This window comes from Styela clava, chromosome 10 (genome assembly GCF_964204865.1).
Source record: "Styela clava chromosome 10, kaStyClav1.hap1.2, whole genome shotgun sequence".
Classification (NCBI taxonomy): Eukaryota; Metazoa; Chordata; class Ascidiacea; order Stolidobranchia; family Styelidae; genus Styela; species Styela clava.
Window position 1 is genome coordinate 22,075,043 of NC_135259.1, and position 24,671 is coordinate 22,099,713.

The 24,671-nt window shown below is 37.2% G+C and overlaps 1 protein-coding gene and 1 pseudogene across 2 annotated transcripts; one reads left to right on the plus strand and one right to left on the minus strand.

Annotated features, from left to right (window-relative positions):
* Positions 1 to 8,615: 8,615 nt before the first annotated feature.
* Positions 8,616 to 14,188, plus strand: LOC120337402 (ELAV-like protein 1-B pseudogene; annotated as a pseudogene). The gene is made up of 2 exons (XR_013478119.1): positions 8,616 to 8,724; positions 9,200 to 14,188. The product of XR_013478119.1 is annotated as an ELAV-like protein 1-B pseudogene (transcript).
* Positions 14,189 to 16,350: 2,162 nt separating this feature from the next.
* Positions 16,351 to 21,006, minus strand: LOC120337409 (dehydrodolichyl diphosphate synthase complex subunit NUS1-like). The gene is made up of 5 exons (XM_039405173.2): positions 20,643 to 21,006; positions 20,092 to 20,208; positions 19,277 to 19,429; positions 18,808 to 18,901; positions 16,351 to 18,167 (listed from the first exon to the last, which is right to left on the minus strand). Exons 1-5 carry the CDS (start codon positions 20,956 to 20,958, stop codon positions 18,077 to 18,079), a joined length of 771 nt encoding a protein of 256 aa, XP_039261107.2. The 5' UTR covers positions 20,959 to 21,006; the 3' UTR covers positions 16,351 to 18,076.
* Positions 21,007 to 24,671: the final 3,665 nt, after the last annotated feature.

Below are 24,671 nucleotides of genomic sequence, written 5' to 3' on the forward strand. Positions count from 1 at the left end.
AAAAGTTGGGAAGCACTGGGTTAGAGGTTGGATACAAACCTATCCAGGGCAATGTAGAAAAGTTACTTCTAACTCTGTGTCATACAGAAACCTACTATTTTGTTCACTCAAGTTTGATGATTTTGAATTTAACTTCACCTGCTCACCCACCCATCTTCGAAATCGACATGGTTGCAAGTCATTTAATTCCGATTACTACTCTCAACTTTAAAAAATCTTAAATTTTGCTTTGAGTTTGAAATTTTGAAAAAATACAAATACTTTATACCATGCTTACTTCAGTTATTTGATAAATTTACTGAACATTTTCTATAGTGAAGCGTGACATAGAAACGTCACATCCAGTTTACACTTAGAATCGATAGATTTTTCTGACTCGACTTCTTGTGGCACCAAACCATGCATTATTGTATACTTGGTCATGTATTGCTTGCTTCCGTAAGACACGACTCAGGTTATTTTGGGAAAAGATCAAACTCTTGCACCCAATGTAGATGAAATCTGTGGTTTATTTTGCCTTCTTGATGATTACGCAACAAAGTTTATGTGAATCAAATTAAGAATGCCAATCCAGAGTGAAGGGATGATACTATGGAAAGTGTTTATTCAGCAGCGACTCACGCGAAGAAGTTGAATAATAATTAAAGATCCAACCCAGCCATTTCTTCTAACTCGATTAAATTTATCTTATTTGTTGCAGGAACTGGAGGTGTGGATCAGATGGTCTATGCCTACGGAGAAAGATGTCATCTTGAGACAGAAGAAATAGATGAAACCAGTCAACCCATGCAGATATTTTACGTTTGAGCAAACATTATCCCTTCACAAAGTTTGAGTTCTGTGGGAGATCAATTATGTTAACAGTTGATGTACCACGATAAGCATTAGGCATAAGTTCTGCAACAGTTATATACTCAACTATATATCCCAATACCTAGGACTGATAACAGTATGAAAGGCCCTGATTTGCCACATGTTGTCAGAATAACTCAAGATTTATTTATTGATTTAGTAGTAAAAATGGGACCTTAATGTTTCAAATTTCTTCAGCACAATTATTGTTTAGACAGAAATATTTATTGAAAAATGTGCATTCAGCCATATCATGCTGTCCGTAGTGTTTCAAAGTGAACTAAAAACCATGATTTTCCGAATATTAATCTGATAACTGTCAATCTATTTTGCCTTACTAAAATCTTTTACTTACCAACAATATTTCGTCATTTATTCAGTAAAAATACTGTAATGCAGACTTTGTTTTGGCCTGTTTTCTTCATAGTATAGTATTTGAGTGTTTCAAGTCACACGTCAAATAATTTTTGCTCTTTCCAGCTGTAACATTAATATTACTTTATATCTCCTACTTTTCAAAAATATTTCATTGCTTTGTATAAAAACTGTTGTATATTTCCTTTACAGTGTAGTCTTGGAGTGTTTCAAGTCACTCATCCACTTACAGTTTAAATGATATCAATGAATTAACATTTTAATGCACAATCATAGGCGCTCCAAAAGTTTTCGTACCATGATGACGCACAACCTAAACAACCCTAACCCCGGTACACATACTATGTTCAGGTTGTGCGCCATCTTGGTACGAATACTTCGGGAGCACCTAATGAAATATCTATAATCACACTGATTATTGTTCTCAATATCTTCTATAGAAATGGACGAGATAGTTCGCTTTGTGATTTGTTTATTTTATTTATTTCTGCTATTATATGCTTCACTGGTCATAATTGTAAATACTGACAATTCAGCCGTATCATTCTGTCCATGGGACGTCAAGAGCTCTGTGTGTTTGTGAAATTAAATTTCAAATCTGATTTCTTAAACCAGAACGAATGGGCTCCCCAGATTTCAACTTTCTAAAATTACATTCTTATAATTTGTAATTTCCCCCATTTTATTATCTTATTTCTGCCCAATGCGTTGCCGTCCCATACACATGGCTCGAGTTAAAGAACCGATTATTCTTACAATGCCCCAATCTTTTTTGTGCATGTGTTCAAATTATGTTTTCATGAATGTTTGATAAGTTAAAAATTGCCGTTTTATTTTATGTGGTGATTCAAACATTTGCTCAAAACCAGGCACTTTACAAGCAGTTAATAATATGCATAGAGCTACGCTATAAAACCAAATCACATTAGATTCCCAAATGACGAAATTTTTAACCAAGTAAATGCTTGTCCACAGCCACAGTGTACAATTTGCCTGTAATATTTGGCTTTACATGGATGGCATAGTTGAATCCTATGAGAGTGGGATACAATCCTATACCCTTTCCTCTCCCTGATATATATATATCATATTCTAGTATTTTTGTAATTTGCCATTTGAGCAAGCCATTCTCTATGCTTTCCTCTCCATGGGATAGATCTACAGATCCCAGTCAAAGTTACAGCCAGTCATCCAATGCTTAGCCACAGCAGGTTCATATGATATAGTGCAGGGCTACTCAACTATTTTTACCGAAGGTCCGCATACAAAACATATTTGGATCCGGACTTCCCAGAAATTATATTTCGGCATCCTTAATTCCTCGGCCGACTAATGATAAGATTGTCAAGATTGTTTGGTATGGCGTTATTGTCCTTTTCATTTATATTTTTAAATCTATAAAAGTGATTTTATAAAAAAAAATTTCAAAAGTGGGGCTAATGATCCAAAATAAAGAATTATACGTGGTCCGAATCGAATATCCGAAAGGTCCGAATTCGGACCGCGGTCCGCCAGTTGAGTAGTCCTGATATAGTGGACGAATGTTTGAACCAAACTTTTCATGTATTTTATTCTTTCTGATTTCACTCAGTGAAATTCCTCCTTTAACCAGTGTCCGGTTTCACCACCTGGTTCCCTTAATGATTCAAATTCGAAAACCTATAGAAAGACAAATCGCGTCATTCTGTCTTAAATCAGATTTGCTTTTTTTTTTTTTTACTCGAAACCCAGCGGATGTCGAAGTAAATAGAGTGGAAGCGTTAGAAATCTGTTGTAATAAAGTCGAGTCAATACTTGAAATTTGTTTCTATCAGCCGAGTCATTTTCAACTCGAAGAAAACTTTGTTTCAAAATTTATTTTTATTATGTTTAGTCGGAGTAAAGTTTCATAAACACCTGCTGTGGTGAAAGGCCCAGTCATATTTTTATGAAGTTTGATCCAAGAACGAAGACTGATCAGCAGTGCGATAGCAAACTTAACACTTAGCTTAACGCGCATGGTCAACCAAGGAATTGTTACTGAGTGGAATCATTCGACTTGACTTTTTTGTGTGCTAGAAGAAATTATTAATCAGAATAAAAAGTAGTGAAAACAATCTATCGAAGTGGCTGGTTGTTCGTTAGAAGCTCTCATGCTTCAGGGAACGGGTCACGATACATAATTGTGCCGTACGCGAAACCATGACATAACTAATCACATTTTTATGCCAAAAATATTTTCTTCCCAGGAGAAAATCGACATTCTTCCCAGCAGGCTTAATTCCAAATTTAATGTGGATTCAATGTCTGTACCTCTACTCTGCATTTAAAAAAAAATGTTTACGTGCAATTGCTTAAAGCTGGGTCAAGCGCATCCACTCCGAAGTTAACGACAGAGGATGTTTCAACCCGCTCGTTTCAAATTTTTTGCATTTTGTTAAAATTGCCGATTATTTTTGTGGCGCTCTCGTAGTATGTGCAGCAAGATGTCGCACAACCTGAACCCCAACCTCGTACACATACTTTATTCAGGTTGTGCGCCATCTTGGTGCAACGTGTGTTCTAGGTCGTAAAATTACGTTGTCATTTATCTCCCTAAATCACCACTTTACATTAGCATATGCGTGTCTTGTTCCACAAGAACGACGATATAATTACTTTCTTGTTCCCACACAGAATTGTGAGTTTGTTGTAGAGCTGAGATCTGAAGCCCGACCCGACCCGACGCGAAAGTCGGGCCTGAAATGTCAATCATTACGTTCGGATCGGGTCGGGCTTCTCTATCGCTGACTTTTTTTTTTAAATGAGGCGTTTCGGCCGTGTTTTGGCCACGAGAGACCGTCGTGTACAAAAAAACAGAAGTTGCCTCATCAACACGACACATACTGTACTAAACTCTTGCAACCGCAATTCAAAGAACTTACTAAAATATGAAATTTCAGGTTTGCTTCGGGCTCGGGTCTGTAAATCCAGTTAATTAGTCGGACTCGGGTCGGGTCGGGTTTGATACCCTCGGGCCTGGGTCGGGCTGGGCTGAAATTTTTGAGCCCGATTTTACCTCTAGTTTGTTGTGATAAACAGTTATTTTATTAAATTTACTGGCGACGAGATGCTAAAGCTAATAAAGGGGTGAATCGGCAACCCAAAATTTTGCTTAAAAAACGGTATTGTAAATAATGAAAATAAAACGATTGGAAACACCATAAGTTTTATTTTCAGGGGGTCCGCGACATATCAAAAATGCTTTGGTGGACATTAAAAATCGAAAGTTCGGATTGTCTTTGAAATTTTCACCGTTTATCGGGAAATACAAATAAGATATAATCGGAGACATTGCGACACGTTTTCATTGCCGCAGTATTTTGGAATAGTAATGCTTATATATTTTCAATCAACGCAACACAACTGAACGCAATTAAGTTAATAAGGCAAGACATTTTAAATATGCCCTTATCGGTCGTCAATTGAAATATTTGCGCTGTTGTACTCTACGGGATTCTAACGGAGCAAGCAATGCTGAAAGAATATGTCAAATATCGCAAAAATCTGAATCTAATCTAATTAAATTAAAGCAGGTCATTGCGTATTTTATGTTCGCAGATTGCCGTAGTATTGTAGAGCAGAGCCTCCAATACAGGTGGGCAAGATACAAATGACTGAATGAAACCACGGGCCGCACCTTTAAATTGACACATAAAGCATTGTAACGTCATAAGCATAGATAAAAAAATTGGACTTAGGTATAGGTAGGGTTTGCAACGCACAAAGACTGGAATTACTCGCCAGATTAAACTAAATTAAAAATTTGTTTCGCAGACCATTCAAAAGTGGCGCTTACCCACAGGCAGCATCATTTTTTCTTGCGGGCCGCACACCCCTGTTGTAGAGTGTTCATGCTCCTATTTCACCGTGAGTAGGCGAGGCGTAATCGCAGCTTTTTTTTGGAAGCCGTCGCACGGGAATTTCCGATTCTTGAACCACTCGCTCCTTTAGAAATCCTGGCCCTGGTTAAAGATACTGATCTACCGTGTTTCCCCCGAAAATAAAACCTAGCCTGAATGATTTGAATGATGAAATGATTTTAATATAAGCCCACCTCTTAAAATAAGACCTAGTCCATAACGCGAATTTTTTTTTCTACCCAGTCGATAGCAAGAAATCTCTCATACACGTTTTAAATGATTAATTCTCCATGCTCTGCAGTTATTTTGAATGAAAACTGTTATGTATAAGTAAATGGATATCGGTTTCCATATTTTGTATATTTAGAAATCTCGTAAGTCTCTACTTTATAATTTGTTTTGATAAATGAAAATATAAGACATCCCCCGAAATAAGTCCTAGTGTTATTTTTCGGAAGAAAATTGAAATAAGACCCGGTCTTATTTTCGGGGAAACACGGTATGAGTCACTACTCCCTGGTGGTATTCTTAATTAAAAGTGGGTTATCAGGCAAACATATTTGTAGCAAACTTGATTCTATATAATATTTAAGATTTTTAGCGTTTACCGCTTGCATTAAGTGGATTTCGTTTGCGAAACTTATTTTGAACCGAATGCTAGTTATACTGGGCGATGCATTTGGCAAACGCTGCAGTTGATTAATACATACCAATATTTTCAAATAATATCGTTGCATTATTATGAATCAGGGTGGTCCAAACGCGTGCGGAATTTAATTGTTGTATCTACAAACGTCAAGACAGTGGCTATACGTGAATGACGTCCTGTGATCGATAAAAGAATATTGAATTTTCTTGTGCAGACAGCACCAAGTTGATGAAATGAGCTCGCGTTTCGTGCCTTTATTTTAGTCAAAACACTCCTCTATTTTCAAGCGTTGGCCATGTGACAGCAGTGACGAACCGCAAAGATGACTTAGCACCGCGCAATCCAGTTTTCTTTTATTGGGCCCGAGTTTCAAACTTAGACGGACTTGCTTGTTTTGACGGTAGCACTAGGCCTGCTCACGCTACAAGTAATAAATTCATCATACAAGAGTGTAGAAAAAAGGTAAGTAACTGAGAGTAAATGTATTTTCTTGCCCATAGTGTGTGTTTTAAAGTAATATCTGTCTCTAAAGCATATAATTTCAAGCGAAATTACGAAACCAAACCCGAGGAAAGATACCAAAAATACCACATATTTCTCGGCAAGCAATTTTAAAATAACTAAAGACTAAACTGATTAGAACGATAAACTCATTCATTTAAAGTAAGTAAACTCGCGATGTTTTAATCACTTTTGCGGTTTCTGCAGCTTGCGAGACCACCCAAGAGATTTTTGCGGCCCTTCAACCTCGCAACCTTGGACCACCCTGTTATAAATGACAGTAAACTTCGAGGTCAGGATATACTCGATCTCTGTGCCGGACCTATCGCTGTAACATATTTCTGTATTTTCCAGTAAAATAAGCTAATTCGACTTTAAGTAAACAGTAAGCGTCAAAAATTCATCAAAAACACACAAAAAAAATTTCCGTGGTAACCACCAACCTTTAAGTTTACGGAATGTGTCCGACAGTCCTAGTACAACTTTGTTAGTTTTCCAAACTTTTGCTTCCCTTTATTTTAGTTCTCACGAATAAAATCTGCAATCTAACTTCATAGGTCCTCTCATCCTATTACAAAAAGGTGCATAGTCCATCTACATGGTGAGAAAACTCGTGCAAAGCCACGCCCACTTAGGTTCTATTGTTTTTAGGCAATTCTGGACCATCCAGCAGGCAATTGCTATTCTACTTTAGAGTGGATCTCTCAGTATGCTATACGTAAATCTTAGCGGAATAAAAATAGGGTCGTAACAAAAAGTCCAAACATCTGAAACAAGTAAGAATCGGCAACTAATCAAATACCCGACATTTGCGGGTAAAAGGATTAGGAAGCCGCGATATGCCCTATGATGGACGTTTCCTTGACCATTGACTAGAGAAAAATTTATTCTATACTTTATCATTGAAAATTTTCGGATGATCTTTTTTGTTTCGCCGGTTGCCGCTAACAACCGGATTTTGTTTCAAACTGTCATTTTGATTCTGAATATTCGGCCACCTGACATTTGAAAATGCGTACGGGTAAATATTTGGCGATCCAGAAGTATGTGCACCAAGATGGCAAACCCCGGAACGTAGTATGTATACCAGGTTAGTATTAGGCCATAATTTCAATCCAATTTTTTCTATTTCAGTTCTATTACGAGTTCGGGGATTAGCCAAGTGACTCCCGTAGTATTTGTACCAGAAATTATAGCCTAACCCTAACTTGGTACACATACTACGTTCCGGTGTCCGCCATCTTGGTTCACATAATATGGAGTCTCATAATTTTGGCCTATAATATCGCCGCCCCGGGACTAATATTTGATTGCTGCAACTAAACTAAAAATATGCAGAAAATAAACTATCATCGAATTTTTAAAGTTTTACCTGAAACTGACAAACAGCTAACAAAACCACATAAACGATCTAAAGTCATTGCCATGCCTGTCTGAATGAAAAGAATGTCTCGGTGGCTTCTGAATTTCAATTGTTAAATCACCATGATCATCTTGTTAGGATTTACATATCTGAACCGGGGAAGAGGAAAGCCGATAAGACAGTATAATCATATATCGAACCACGGCTTCTCGTCCGGTTACCAGTCCAGGTCGGGGATGGGATTAGTTAGCCAGTTTTCGGCAGCATGACCTTGATGGTAGAGGAAGCCGTAACCGACCAGAAGTTACATGAATCACCCTACGGCGACACGGCGCCCAGCAATCCACTCGCACAACAGGTGTGGTGGTGAGCGCATTTCTAACGTCTAGCATGATGCGCCACACCGTCGAGCCTTTTTTGATAAGCCAATGCTACGAGTTACACATGTCGATGCTTAGGGAAACATTCATTAAGTCTTCTTATCGGCTTTTCTCTTCCTCGGGGAAAAAATATGAAAACCCGGTCGTGAAAGAATATCACAATACACATGCGCATTTTTAGGGTTGCCACAATTCTCAAACAAGTGTAATCTTTTATGACAAAATTACCGATTGCGCCAATGCTGCAGCCAATATATACATTTGACTCTGATAAATTTAAAAATTAGCTATTTGTGTAAATTTAATGCTAGTGAAAGTAAATGTACCACGCTGTCTGGCATATTCGAAAACCATACTGCACATAGAAATGATAATTTATTACGATCACTTATTTCTTAAAGTTTTAGACATGCTGTCGTCTGGCTGGGTCTGTTGTTGTGCTTTTTCAGACAGAATTTCTTTGTGACACTGTTTTTTATAAATTATCTTACAAAAGAATATCTTCCCTATCATATTTTTAATACCGGTATATCTGATTTGGCCCGACTAATTCCGGCCAATAAAACATGGCACCGGGCTTTGACTCAATTTCGATCGAGGTTGGGATTTGCTGCGGAGCTTTGGTCAGCGTACGTTCGACGATAGAGCATGGTAAGTATGAAGACAAATCTGTGAGTCCTCTGCCAGACGATTGGCTTCGAAAAAATTCGATAAACATATACGGTACGTTGAAGATGGTTATGACTCTATTTGAGGAGGGATTTCTGTGATCAAACCGTCTCTGTGTTCAGTATATAAGTTTATTTCGACCCCATACAGCAACAGCTGTACAGCCATAATCAGCAATAGACGATAAAATAATTGATAAAAACAAAATAAATAAAACTGATTATAGAATTGGGAAAGCAAACGAAACCTCAAGTAAAGCGTACAGGTTTTATGTGGGAAGGTAGACTATTTATAAAAGAAGTAGTAAATTAGTACAGCAGTAACGGTACCGGTACCGGTACCGTTCCAAAGGTTGCAGTACGGTACCGGTACTGAAATACAGAAACAGGCCAACTCTCAGACTCTTGGCAATGGTATCGATGTAATGGATCGGCCATTCTTTTCGATATAGACTAGTTACCGGTAGCTTTTCAGAGTGTTTTACAAAAAACAAATCTGCGAATGTTGAAATTATTTTTTGCATGAACAGGATGGAGGAATCATCCAACTGTCTGAGTGATACAGTGATATTTTTCTCATTAAACTGGAGCCATGCTCGTCCCCACCCTCTCGAGTAGAAACTGGAACTATTTAGCAGCCAAACTAGCTCCAATAATCCTGAATTTACCTGATTGTGCTACCATCAGAAGTGATGACAGCAAGTTTGTAAAATATTACAGTATTATTACTGGTACCTGTATTATAAATATGTTGGAGCTGTCACTGCACGACCAGGAGGCTTTCTCAGACTTTTCTGATCATGATATGGCTTAAAACTGTCTGAGTTATGACTTTATGTCTTTTATTGTTGCCTCGGGACAGTGGTAGTTGTTTGAAAATAATAATGTTCAAGTACTTGTATATTCATAGGACTATTGGTATTACAGTTGTGACCATTAACCTGCCAGTACAGGTACAGCCCTAACTTATGCCCCATTGGGAGTATTTATTGTTCATGTTTGAGGTATTTTTGGGGTGAAAGCACACACACAGTCACACATTATTTTTGCTAATAGCATAACAACACGGCACAACAGCTATTATATCGGTATTGCAAGTAATCTGAGTTTATGGGCACATATTCATCACAAAACAATTATATTGTAAAAACTAAGGATAATTTAATGAATTTGCTCAAATTGCTTCTCTTTCTAAATATAGAGTCAAGACGACTCACAGGTCGTCTAAATTTGGGTCAAATTTGCTGTCAATTAAGTATGTGTCTTTGTAATTTAGTTAACTAAAGTCGGTTTGTAACTTCAACCTGACCTCTTTTTGGTAACTATTGTTAAAAAAGATCGTGAGAGCATTTCACAAAATATCCAACTGGTTGTTGGCATTCTGAAAACTAAAATAACAGCATTTGATAAATATATCATTCACTTATTTTAACAAGCTGACTGAAATTTCTCTATACTTAGTGATGGTCAATGTAAAATAAATCACTATTCTAAAACACTTACCGGTAAATCGAATCCTCAATTCCAGATCCTATTCTATTTTTGAAGATATACAGGGTGTCTATAGAGTCCCTTTATAATTTCAATTTTGTTATGGGGTCAGTTCTTGATATATTTTAACCTCGTTTGTTGTTTTTTGATCAGCAATTGTTTGAGTATTTTTACCTCATTCAAGACATCATGAAGGGCCAAAACAATAAATGGTATCGATAAATTATTCCTTTGCAATTTGGAAAAAATTTAAGACTTTATGGAGATCCTGTATATTCAAATTACGCCCAATATACAATTATATCAAAAATGCTTCTAAGCGTATTATTTAGTGAAGTATATTCAAGCACAGCAAAGTTGGTGTCGGCAGAACGATGTAGTTTGTGTCGTTGCAATTCACATTGCCTATTATGCCCTGATAAATTTCCCTCCCTTTATACATATGTACATACGCTAGTAGTGTTTTTAGCAAACAATGCATTGATGATTTGAAACGTCAAAAATTAAATCGTTTGTGTGTTATATGTACACAAAATATTGGACGCTTCCGAAGTATGTGAACCGAGATGGCGGACACCGGAATGTAGTATGTGTACCAGGTTAGGTTTAGGCCATAATTTTATTCCAATTTTCTTTATTTTAGTTTTATTACGAGTTTAAGGACAAGGTAAGCGACTCTCGTAGTACCTGTACCTAAAATTATGGCCTAGTGTGGTACACATACGACGTTTCGGTGTCTGCTATCTTGGTTCACATACTTTGGGAGTACCACATATTGTAATACTGACATTTACAGCAACTGTCACAACCACATTTTTAAAATTTTCAGGGAAATGCCCCCCCCTCTCCAGATTTTGACAATAAATTAGTACTTTTGTTTATTTATTTGCAACTTTTTGCTATTTGCCTTAATTGTTTTTTTGCTTTTATATTGTTTAATTGCAATTTTTATTATTGTTTATTTGTAAATTTTTCATTTTTTTGCACATTTTTTATTTCAAGCTTTAGTTAACATACCCTAAATATTTGGGTATTTTTGAGAACATTTTCAAAGTATTTTTGAAGATTTTGACGTTTTTTCGGATTTTTTGAAGCCCCCCTTTTTGCTTCATTCTTGAGGATATTTTTTCGAATTTTTCGTTTTGATTTTTGAGTGAAAAAAAACCTCCCTAACAATGACTGAAGAGGCTGAAAGCATTAACAAAACCAACTTAATAATTAACTATCTTCCTCAATGTCTGTCAGACGAGGAATTCTACAGTCTATTCACCACGATAGGACCAGTGTATTCAGCTCGAATCATTCGAGAACGATCGACCGGTTATAGCTATGGGTACGGATTCGTGAAGTACCAGAACCCTGATCATGCTGCCACAGCTATAGAACAACTCAATGGATTCACTTTGTTGAATAAGCAAATTAAAGTTGCGTATTCGCTTCCGTCTGGGCACGACAACAAAAATATCAATGTCTATGTGAAAGGCCTCCCGGCTAATACAACGAATGATACAATGCGAGAGTTGTTTAAATCTTACGGCGAAATTATCGAATGTCGAGCAATTCCTGACAAAATCACTGGACTTTGCCAAGGAATTGGGTTCGTTTTATTCTCGAAAAAAGAACAGGCAGAGAATGCTATTTCAGCGTTGAATGGAACGAAGGTTGAAGGGGGCGCCGAACCTCTTCTCGTGAAATTCGCGAAAAATGATCAAAAGAACCAGAAGCTGGCACCACAGGGTCCAAGAAATGGTGGGAACAACTTTGCTGACGGGAATTACGCGAGTGGGTTTGGTGGTAACAACTACACAGGAGGGTATGGTTCATATGGGAATTACGCCAACTACGGGTCCAGTAATTATGGAGCAACCAATTACGTTGGCTGGGAGAATTCTATGTCTATGATGAGAGCAGGGGGCATGATGCAAGGGGGTGGGCCAATACGGGGAGGGATCGGGGCCAGAGGACGCAACATGAACCGATACTCCCCAATGACTGGCCCGAGATTCGGATTCAATGGACAACAACAACCACAGTTAGGACAGACAGCGGGGGCTGCATCGCCTGACGGATTTATTGTGTTTGTTTACGGAATCGGGCCACACATGAATGAAGATATGCTTTGGCAAATGTGCAGTCCATTTGGAGATGTCAAACGGGTCAATGTGATTCGCGACCACTCGAAAAACCAGGGAAAGGGATACGGCTTTGTAACGTTCGGGACATTGCAGGAAGCGTCCTACTGCATCAACCAACTGAATGGTTCACCTTATGAAGGAAAACAACTACAGGTGTCTCTGAAAACACAGAAACCCAATTAGTGCACCGACGAAAAACTCTTGCCGAAGCGACTTATAAATTAATTGTGCTCTGAGCTCTGATTTATCCACACTTTGGACCAAATTTATTGCCATACATGGTTCTGAAACTTTCCTAATCCTTCTGGAGGCTCGAAACATATTGAGACCACCGTTTCTAAATCGGTTTCTATGGTTACTTTGTGTGCTACTACATTTAATTTAATAATAAGAAAGTCAACAAATGAAGGCCAAAGAATTAAACAAATCTTATTAAAATTAGCGCCAGATTAGGAACCTGTATCTACTATTCCTTTTGTATCAAAAAATCCACATGCATATAAAGCAAAGGCTATTTTGAATGAAGTGAATCTGGAGTTTTGCTGGACACTAACATAAATGTGTTTCTGTAACTGCGGGCCAATCAGGCTATTAAACACTTAATGTTTTTAATTTTTTGCGTTCTAGAATCTGCCAATTGTTACGCTTGTATCACAGTGTAAGCATGTGTATATTCATAAGAGTTCAATTATACCGGTATATTAATTTTATGTACCGGTCCCTTTTGGACGCAACCTTCTCTTGGCCTGCAAATATTCTTTCGCTTCTAATTTTGGTCCCCTGTCAATCAACTTTGTGAAACACTGCTTTAACGTATATAATCGTGATAGTGTCCTTGAATCAAGAATGCTGTAGCGAGTGTGAAGATAGGTCTATTGATTCTAAGTAATTCAAGAGTCTTGCTGCACATATTTTTTGTCATAGTTCAAATATGCCTGTCTGAGAAAAACATTTTTGTATGTTGAAGTAAGAATGCTGTAGCGATTGATTACTATTCTATGGGATCCAAGAGTTTTTGAGACAAAATTGAAAGTGTCTGATTTTAAAATCGTTAATTTGAATTATATTATAAGAAATGGGGTTGCTCCAGAAGTATGTCTACCAATTTGGAGGTAACTAATTTTGTTCGCCTACTTTACATCAAGTTGTTTGAAGGGACTGAAACCTAAGGGCAGGAGTTTATTCACTTGGCTAACACAGACAGTCATCGAACTGAAATGAGGAAAATTGGAATAAAATTATGGCCTAACCTGGTACACATAGTACGGGAGTACCGAAATTGGTGTCTTTTATTAAGCTTCAAGCTAATCATATATTGAAGCAATACTCACCATGGCGTTTCAACAAAAAGTACGAGGAGTTTAAATTTCCTGATTTTCTCCCAAATTTTTTTTCATGAGTCTCCTTTTGGGTTAAATCCCTGGAGTTTTCAATCTATTTAGGATTCCAAATTTGTTGAAAAAATATTGAAATACCAATGGCTATTTATGCTTGATATTTAAATTGATGCGCCTCACCAGAGGTTTCTATGGCATATTCTAGTGGATTTGATGTAGGTAATTTTAGGATCTGGGCCACTTTTATAATACTTCTAATCAGAAAACTAAATTATTTTAGAATAGGTATCAACAGTTTATTGCAAATTATCGCTGAACAATTTTGGACAAACCTTGCTAAATTGTGTCTCTTTAGTTTCAGAAAACTGTAAAATGTGTGTTTTTTGTTGAAAATGACCCAATTGACAATGTACCTGAACATAGAATGTATTCAGAATGATTTTAGCCGTCTTTGCTGTAAGCGCTTCGTTATTTTGGACATTATTTGGTCCAAAATTTGTTGTTTTGGTGCATTTAATTATTCTACAGTGTATTAAAACTCTTCTTTATACTTGAAGCTGGTGTTGATTAAGTGTTTTTCATGGAAATCCAAGAGGTTTTCAAGGAGTTGTTTAAATGCCTGCTGTTAGGGGACTCAAAGTTATGGGCATCTACGAAAATTTCAAGACCTACTGAAACTGTACTAAGCCATGGTGATGCATTACATGCAGTCAGAAGTAAATTAAACCCATCAAGGGGGCTTGCAAAAAATGTTCATTCTTGGGCGCTATAGAAGTACCATGTGTACCAATATAGAGAAAACTAATTTTGTTTGCCTTCTTTACATCAAGTTGTGAATAGGACTGAAACCTATGGGCAGGGGGTATATTCACTTGGCCAATGCAGACAGTCCCCGAACTCTTAATAGAATTAGAATAAGGAAAATCGGAATAAAGTCATGGTCTAACCTGCTACACACACTACCGGAGCAACCATCTATTCAAATGAAGGGGGCGCATGTCAGTGTAAAATAGCTTATATTTTACGTAACAAGTCTGTTCTTTCGGTAGACACCTAGCTGGTTGTTACGACCTACATTTTGCATACTGTTGTACCTCAAAAACAAGACAAATTCCTATTTCAATTTTCTAAAGAAAAATAACACTAGGGCCTATTTTTTGGGAGGATGTCTTATTTTGATTTATCAAAAACAAAATTACGAAGTAGAGAATAAGATTTTTAAAAAGACAAAAACCAATATCCATCTACTTATAATAATAGGTTTTAATTAAAAAAAATGCTAAACGTATATTATTCAAAAAAGACTAGCTTTCAAAATAGGTAGTTGAACTTTTGCACTATCGACTAGGTCTAGGGGGAAGGCTTATATTGAAACTCGTTTCTAAAATTCAGGCAAGTGGTCTCGTCTTCAGGAAAACATGGCAGTTTATTCACATCTTTCGCTCCTAACAAGACCCAACAGAATCTTCCTAGCTCGGCATTGCCTAGCCAATTATATAGGATTTGAATCTAATGGATCGAGAATGTGATTATTGTTTCACAAAAATGAAAGCGCCAAACTGATGCACTTTGTGTCCAGTAAAATCAAGCTTACCATACATGTCGGTTTAGTTGGGATTAGGACAATCCTGATTTTGACAATTTGTCACAGACAGTAGGCCTAAATATCCCGGTATGTATGGCGGTCATCAAATATTTTTTTAATTCTTTCAAATTTTTTTAACAAAGACAGCCGATTTACCTCTGATTTGCAACTCACTTTATTAGTTAAGATATGTAAAGAGAGTTTTATATCATAGTTATGATATGAAGTATGAACTATACATTAATTTGCCTCCCAATTATGCTGTTGTTAATCGTTGCAAAAACCATTTAAAGGATATTTTAACCAGACTGATTCACCCAATCTACCTACATTGGTATAATAAATGTTGAACCAAGGTTGGCTTGTCCAATCTGCACTGTCACAGTTTTTTTCTTGAAATATATGTAAGCCTAGGTAAAACCCAAATAAAGATTGATTTGCTCAGTATCTGAAATAAAGTTCTAACTAACATAAGCATGATTCAATTAAGATAGTGAAATCTGATAAAACTTTTGGTTGATTCAGAGTCTGGCTATCAAATCAGGATGAAAACAAATTTTGAAACAAAACTTGGTGGTGTGGCAAGCTTTTTCGTTGGACCAGTGGTTCTCAAACTTTTTAACCCACCTTTTTACAATTTGTCAAATCTCGCGCCCCTCCTCAAAAATAACTAGCTAACAATAAGCTACAAACGAGAATATCGGTCAGAGACCGAAGACTTATCGATTGAAAGTTAGGGGATCCTCCAAAACAGCGCTTGTGTCCCATCACTAATTAATTATTAACTCGCTAATTATACGACATTATTCACCCAAAATCAATAGGCTTCTGATCCGAGATAAGATGAATGCACATGCAACATCTGGAGCAAATTCAATCTCGCTTTCGTGAGATATCACGTGCATCTAACAAACAAATACCTATCAACATACTTTAGGTAATAACAGATAGTAATGCAAATGTTTTGTTTTATTTAAAAACGCATTGTAAATATGCATACATAAGGAAGAAATGCAACGCGCCCCACTGTTTGAGAAACAACTAATGACTGTCGAAAACGTTGCAGGTATTGCCTTTCCAAAAATCACAGCCCTGCTCACAAGTCTTCTGCTCAAGAATCAAAAACGAGAGGCTTAAACAGCAGAAGCAAAGATTTATTTCAACAGCAAAAATAGAAACAGATAGTTTGCAGGGAATATATATGAAAAAAATAGAAAAGAAATCGATAAAAATATTACTGGAGTCTTCAACATTGGGCCCCAGGGATAACAAGGGTTGGGACACGCAAGACTTAACCATTTGTTTATGTCAGGAATTTTATTAATGAACAAAAATCACCGTTCACAGGTCTTAAGAAAAAAGAATCGATAAAAATATTACTGGAGTCTTCAACATTGGGCAATCCCAACAAGGGTTGGGACAAACTAACCATTTGTCTGTGTGAGGAATTTTTAATGAACAAAATTATGGCAGTAAACTTAGCAATATTATCAGTGTTGGGTTACTGAACCAAAGTAACGAGCCCCGGGTACAATTCATTCCATTTACAACATTCAAAACTGGCAGCGGGCCGCACAATTTTTCCTTGTCGGGCGCATTTGGCCCGCGGACCGCAGTTTGCACACCCCTGACCTATACAACCTATCGACAGATCGGGCTACTTTTAGATGGCCCATCCTGTATATAAGCGTTGCGTTATTTTTTCAAATTTATTCGTTTTGGCGGGCATCTTCCCAAAAAGAAGGAAAAACAACCGGCTGAGAGTCTCCGTTAAATGGCGACCCGGGTGTTATGTATCATCGGCCGTTATTTGACAACTTCACCTAGTCATTTATGGCGACAGAGTCCAAATCTGGTGGACTCTTGAGTACCTCCCTCTTTCAGTCGATGTTCGGATCTTAAATTAATAGAAAACATTACTGGGGTTTGTGAAGGTGTCGCACTCAAAAAATGTGTTTGCACAAACATATAACTAGCACAAGTGTTGGGAACACTTACATGTCAACTCAGCAATATTATCAGTGGGGTACGAGTCACTAAACCACAAGTAATGGGTCTCACTTGAGACAGTTAAGGGGTGAATCCGTCAATGACTGAGTGTCAAAGTTCATCACAAGTGCTAGTGCTATTCATTCATTGACCAATTCTAGTTGAGTAATTGGGATCGAAATCATATTGAAATGCAGCAGAAGAAATGAAGGCATACTATGCTATACAAATTTCAAGATGTTTTCAAAAGAGACAAAATATAACGCCATTTCAATATAATAAGATTAGGCCATATTACAGGCTTTTCTGTCCCTATGAAAATCCTATTTTATAATAACAGGATTTGGAACTTCATAAAATTTAGGAAAACATGAACTATTTGGTAAGCAAAGGAAAAAAGCGTAACATGATATAACATGTCAGTATTATTGCAGACTCTTTGAGTCTGGCATCCCATGACTGGGCTGGCTCAAACTGAATAATTTGGTACTCCCGAAGTATGCAAACCAAGATGGCGGACACCGGAATGTAATACGTGTACCAGGTTAGGGTTAAACAATGATTTTAGGAACGAATACTACGGAGGTCACTTGGCTAGTCCCTGAACTCGTAATAGGACTTAAATAAGAAAAAAATGCCTTAACCCTAACCTGGTACACATACTACGTTCCGGTGTCCATCATCTTGGTTCACATAATTCGAGAGTACCAATAATTTACTCTATTTAAATCAGGGGGGAGGGCGGGGCTGAAAAGCTTTACAACAGACTGAGCTATTTAAAAAAAGCATTCTTTATGTTCGTTTATGCTCCATCAGTGATTCGCCCAGAGTAGATTGCGAAACAGAAAGATGATTGCTTCAGTGATATTGCTACTTTCCGAACCGCTGTCTCATGTTCGCAAATTTATTTAAAGCACTAAAATATGTCGAATATGAGATTCCACTCAACGAAGGAAGAGTTCTGAATGAAAAAGAGATAATTGTTAGTAAGGCCGGGCATTTTCGAATACCTGATGATTTCAGAATTAAATCGAATATTTTTTTTCGAGTCCAATCTCGAATACTTGATTCTATGGAAAACATGCATTTCTGTGCACCTTTTTTTATTGTAAAAAGTCCTGTCAACAAATGAATTACTGAAAACATGGAATCCATCACTCGTACTGCCTACATCAGGGGTGGCTAATCTGCTTTCAACTGCGATCGACTAAAATCTTTAAAATACCTCTTGGTCGACAATAACGTCATACACAGAAACAAATGAAGACCCAACTAAGTTATTAAAATTGCACGTTGCATTTGTTCCACATGGTGATGACTTGATGGAGGAGGAACAGCTAGAGGGTCAAGCCAAACGCCAGGAAATGTGTGTTTTATGAGTCTTGTGATTCTGAAAAGTGTTTCAAGCAACGAAAAATTGCAATGTATGATACGGGAAGATGCTTTTATTTTTTTACATTTTGAAAACAAGGTTGGGGGGGGGGGGGGGGGGGTCAACCTCCAAAACCACCCCCTGACGTGTACCACCTTTGGACGATGAGTATGGAATGGGTGCTCATTTAGATTCTTTCTCATTCAATATGATAAAGCCTCCTACTCACATGATTTCTGTTAGCCTTGTTTTCCAAGGATCCAGCCCATGTAGGCAGGGATATGAACTGAAAGATATTGCAAACTCTGGTTCAGGAAGTATATCTGGAAATGAATAAAACAGGGTCAAAGGTCAGCATACATAACTAAGAAGGCAACAAGCTTAAGATGAACTTTTTAGTGATTAGCTACACACCCTCACTATGCACCATACTTAGTCCGACCAGCACAATGCAGAGGAATAAATAGTATACAGAATCCCAGACATGCCATGGATACTTAGTGTTCGTAGTAAAAGTGTTGAGCCTATCCATATTGATGTCATTAACGATCTAGACCAGTGGCACCAGGTTCGGCACAGAAACTGATACAGCATTGAATGCGGACCGTCAAAACTAAGATTCATAAATGGGGGTCCGCAGTTCAAAAAGTTTGGAAAACCCTGCCCTACACATCTATTGCTGCTCAAATAAAACTTGCCTCCATAACTTTCATTCATCTTATTCAAATCAATCTCATTTGGGCTCAGCATTCCTTGCTGGACCTGCTGACAAAGTGATCGTGTCACCTCCACTAATCTCTGTCGACCATATTGAATTGATGACATCATCACATTGAAACCATGGTGATCACCTAAAAACAAAATGGTTTCTTATAATGCCAATATTCTGATCATTCATGTTATCAAGACGCCGCTTTGTGCATTTCCGGCTAAAAATGGATGATGACTAATTTTGTTTGCCTATTTTACATCAAGTTATGTAAAGAGACTGAAAACTATTGGCAGGGGGTATATTCAATTGGTTAACACAGACAGTCCTGAACCTGTAATAGAACTAAATTTAGGAAAATCGGAATAAAATTATGCCTTAACACTAACTTTTACACACACTATGGGAGATTCTCAAATTGAAGTCTTTTTCAGACACAGTATTCGATGCTTATTACAAATTTAAGGGAGAAAAGTTCATGAAAAATAACGACTTCTAACAATTTCATCCAGGATTAAGGTTTTGCGGAAGATGAAAAATTAAAATATATCAGGTCTGACGGGTCATAGTTTTCAATGGAGTCTTGCGGTCGTATTTTGAAATTCTTCGAAGTCGGAGTAAAAATTTTGAATTACCTGATACGACTCAAGTTTACTAAGCGTTTCTAACAGTTTATTTAAAGAAGGCCAACATACAACATAGTTTTGATTATCAGGGTCAACTTTTTTTTAATCCAGAGTCCAAAGTTGGGGCGAGAAGTAAATTCTCCAACTTCACACACACACACATAATACAAGTTCTGACCTTCAATTAACCTCGAGTCCCGGTGATAATTTATCTTTATTTGATTTTCTTGGAATTCCAATTTCTTCCGCTCACATATTTTCGTCAACTTTTCGAAAGTCGATGGATGAGATAATTCTGTAAAATAAAAATGGCTGATTATTCAATTTTTATATAATGCTTTTCCATAATTTTCCTCTGTATGAGGCACTGTACATGAATATACTGATATCTTGTCTCTTGTTCTGTCACTGAAACGAGAGTGTCTAGTCAACTGCAGATGTGTTAGATCGCGCCATGCTTGTCTCGATAATAATTTACCTCAATCGGGTTGTGCATAGCCAGTCATATGACCAAAATGGGGGTTTTGCTAGAAGCTTTCGAATCCTACAGTAATTTTTTTTTCCTTAGCTTAATTGAAAACACTTACTACTCTAATTGAGGTCTTCAAATGTGGGGGCTATTTTTGGAATTTGAGAACTGTGCCCTACTGCAGAGTTTCCCAAACTTTTTGGGCTGCGGACCCCTATTTGTAAATCTTTGTTTTAATGGCAAATAAGCATATAACTCACCAGTTTGTCCATGAATGGTGATGTATGGAATTCCCAGCATAATCGACCATAATATAACATTCCCCAGGTCTTCCAACTCAGATTTCCCTTCAACAACGATCGCTATATGTTTGGGAACCTTTGACAAAAGTTTCGCATCTTCCAGAATTTTGCTTCGGCTAGAATTTCCCAATTTTAATTTCCTGGTTGCGATTCGTATGAAATCGAGCAAAATTATAAGAAAATATTGCGCATAGGATATCCAAGTCAAAGCGACATGCACACCAAGCCATATAACACCTTCATATTTCACAACCAAAGACGTCTCGTTCTCCATCTTTACTGGACTGCTAAACCATAAACCTGTTCTTGCACAAGACACATTTGACGTGTTAATTTTTCAACGCGGCATATGACGTCATATAAATGCAGAATTTTTGGGGGTATAAAATTGTTAAGTTATTCTCAAAAGTAATTTACTCATCTTTAAAAATATTTCTATAAATTTCTGTCTCGAATTATAATTTAGGAAAGAATAATATTGTAATATTTGCTGGAGAAAGTCAAAAAGACAGTTCAATGATAAGTATGTCCATGCACGTCATGTCCTCAGGTTACTAGTTTATGTTGGATATGTAAATAGCATATTTTTTATCTTCAGATGCATAGATTTTAAACCTTCAAGTAGACTTTGGAAATAAAATTTTGTTTTCTAAATTCATGATTAACAAATTTAACGGGTCATTGGGCAACGGGTCAAAGTTCAAAGAGCACAAATGATTGACATATTTTCTTGTTTACTCGTCTCGGTTAAGTAAACAAGGCTTCATTGGCAACGGCGTTGATTATTGTCGCAATGTAATTCTATGGTGTTCTGTCGGATTTTATTCCAAATTTTGGATATTATCAGACAGAATGAAATCTACACAAAATCTTTAATTGATACCGCTAGGTACCGTAATGCCAGAACAAGAACATTACATCAAGGTGAAAACAACTGTTTGTTTTGTCGTGGTTACAGTCTCTTACACAGAGACATCTTAAATGAGAAAGAATTTGCGTTCAGTGTTGCCAGGTCCAGGGTCATGTTATCAGGTTTAGACGAGATTCCTCAAATCGGGCCCTGGGTCCTCGCAGTGGCACGTAAGAAAATAGCTTTGTAGTGATAACTTATATACCTGTATATATTTTTTTTTTCGCTTTTGTTACTTATCGATTTTAATCGGTAAGTAGCCTATGTTGATAGGTATTTGTGTGTCTGTCTGTTAGATGCACGCGATATCTCACGAAAGCGAGATTAAATCTACTCCAGATTTTGCATGTGCATTCATCATATCTCGGACCAGAAGCCTATTGATTTTGGGCGAATTATGTCGTATAATTAGCGAGTTATTGATTAATTAGTGATGGGACACAATGTTTCACTATGGAGTAAGAGCGCTGTTTTTGGGGATCCCCTAACTTTCGATCGATAAGTCTTCGGTCTCTGACCGATATTCTCGTTTGTCAGTTTGTTGGCTTTTTACTTATTAAATGCTCAAATAAAATAATCATGGCTTAGTAGAGTAGTTTTTTTATCATGATATTTTATTTCTCTGTAGAATTCCGTCCAATAATTTAAACATGTAGAATAAAAATCCGAAAGAAGCCGATTGTACTGTCATAATTGAAGTATTGTGGATTGATATGGTGATACCATAATGAATGAATCCGGAGACAAGATATCTCAGCCCTTTCCAAACATAAGTGGGAAAGCGTTAGTTGCTCAGCTTCTGACAATAAGCGATGAGTTCTACGAGGGAAAACAGCAAAACGATTCGGATGTACTATGCGGATGGCTATCTAGTGTATCACACAGAAATGAGGAAATTGAAAATTCAAATGCTAACTTGAAAAATAAAAATTTGTTATCAAAGGAAGGTTTCCGTCAGTGGAAAGTTTCATCAGTAAGGCCGGATGACAATCCGTATAAAGATACAGAAATAACTTCAAAGACACGAAAGAAACGAGGAAAATATCATCCGAAACGCTTAGAAGAATTATCAGTTCCTCGGAAGATTAGAAATAAAGTCACTTTGCCAAATCGTGGAAAAATGATTTTGCCATTTAATGATCGAAACTCAATGATTGATGATTGTGATCCAAAAATGAAAACAATGTCAAAAGTCGCACTGCAATACGAAGACCCAGATCTCAATGCAAAAGAGAAACGCTACAAGAAGTCAAAATTTAGTCAATTCGCAACAGAAATGTCCCACTCTGCCGGATGGCGCAATAATTTTTCAGAACGATCTTTTCAAGAATTGTTGAGTTCGAAGTCGTATTCAGCAGGGTCGTTAAAGTCTCACCATCAAAAGGAGACGCGTTCAATTTTAGTAAAAACTCGAGCAAATGCCGGAATTGATTGGAGTGTGCTCCCAACTGCAACAGAATTAACGACTGATACTTTTTCTGAGGGTTCAATATCGAGTAAAAATCAGAATTTCGAGCTTCCACTCCCCAAAGTCAAACTCAACCTAAATAAGAATAAGCCTCTAAAGAACCCTGGAAGTGTAGATTTTTTAGGAAACTTCAATTTACCCCCGTTACCATTAGCAACAAAAAATAAACGTCCAATCGGTAGCGTGACTGCTATAACTCAAGGTAACATTAAAGCAGGATTCAAGTCGTCTTCTATAAGGAAGATTCATCGCCCCAATCTGCCGCAAACGACTGTTATTTTACCGAAACTCTCCGGTTCGAGAGTTGAGGTTCCCCTTTTACCCCAGAGTCCCGATTTTCTACATCGATTAATATAATTCGTAAGCTGCTAATTCAGGACGAAATTGAATTTCTAATTATTTCAAATATTAAGTTATTCAAGAGTCTTGCTGTACACCAGAAAACATATATTTCTATTAGTGTGCAGCAACATTCTTCAATTACATGAATTGTTATCTTCACTCTTACTGCAGCATCCTCGCATTATACGCATGCGGCTCACGAGCGCAAAAGAAGGATCCACGAGTTCGCGTTATTCTAAATAAATTCTGAAATATTATTTTTAGTGATATTTTCTCTAAATATCTCTTCCGAATTTTGACCTTTTGGGCTAACGCTGCAACTTGAAGAGTGAAAACTGTACTCAAAATGGTAAAAAAAGGAAAAAATTAGACACTCCAATACTATACTGTACAGGAAATGCTCAAAAGATAACTATACAAAACAATAGTTGAGGCAAGGGTTAAAAAAGCCCTTTGAATTATTATTGGTTTCTTCATTTGGGTCTGGCAACTGATGTGTTTAAGTTTTCAACAAGAGATTTCATTTTTTATCAATACCGATTTTTTGTTGCCAAAATTAGGCTGTTTCTCCCTAAGTTTTGCTGCTTGAAGTGCCTGTTTTTTACCTGTAAATGCTAAGCCAACTATGATTTTCAACAACAGTGAGAAAATCATGCAGTTCTCGCATAGTAATTCCCCAACAGAATTTGAACCTGTATATCTCGGGATTTAAGCCATCTTATCGACTTTCCTCTCCTCTGGATTAAAAGTCCTTAATCCAAAGTTATATTCACAAAATCACGTCTTCTTAAATGTATAAAACTCACTGCTTATATCTTATGCATATAGTTTTTACACTCAGTGTTATTGGTGCTCCCGAAGCCTTTGCACCAAGATGGTGCACAACCTGAATATAGTATGTGTATCAGGTTAGGGTTCAGGTTGTGCGTCATCTTGATACACATACTTTTTGGAGCACCGTGTTATTGGTGCTACTATACCATGAGGTCCACCACGTTACAGCAGTTTTGGTCACTACTGATTATCAACTCTTTCATGGCTCGTGGGCCCCCTTCCTGGAGTGGCTCCACCAGTGATATTTATAGTGTTATTATGATTGGTAGATTCCAAATCCCATTATGTTCAAACAATTCATTCTCAACAAAGTGAAAACACCCTGTGAAATAAAAATAACCTTATCAAGCAATGAACCTAGGAAGTACTGGGAGTTCCCTTGTTAAGTGAAATCAGTTCTTCGCTTAGCATTGTGGCACCCTCCGGGCCTTTG

Excerpts from the sequence above, each read along its gene's own strand:
- LOC120337409 (XM_039405173.2), bottom strand. The coding sequence starts at position 20,958 with ATGGAGAACGAGACGTCTTTGGTTGTGAAATATGAAGGTGTTATATGG. Across the intron at positions 18,902-19,276 it reads GATGAATGAAAGTTATGGAG|ATATACTTCCTGAACCAGAG; the intron begins GCAAGTTTTATT and ends ATTCATTTCCAG. Across the intron at positions 18,168-18,807 it reads ACAAGGCTAACAGAAATCAT|AACTCTTCCTTCGTTGAGTG; the intron begins GTGAGTAGGAGG and ends TTTTTCATTCAG.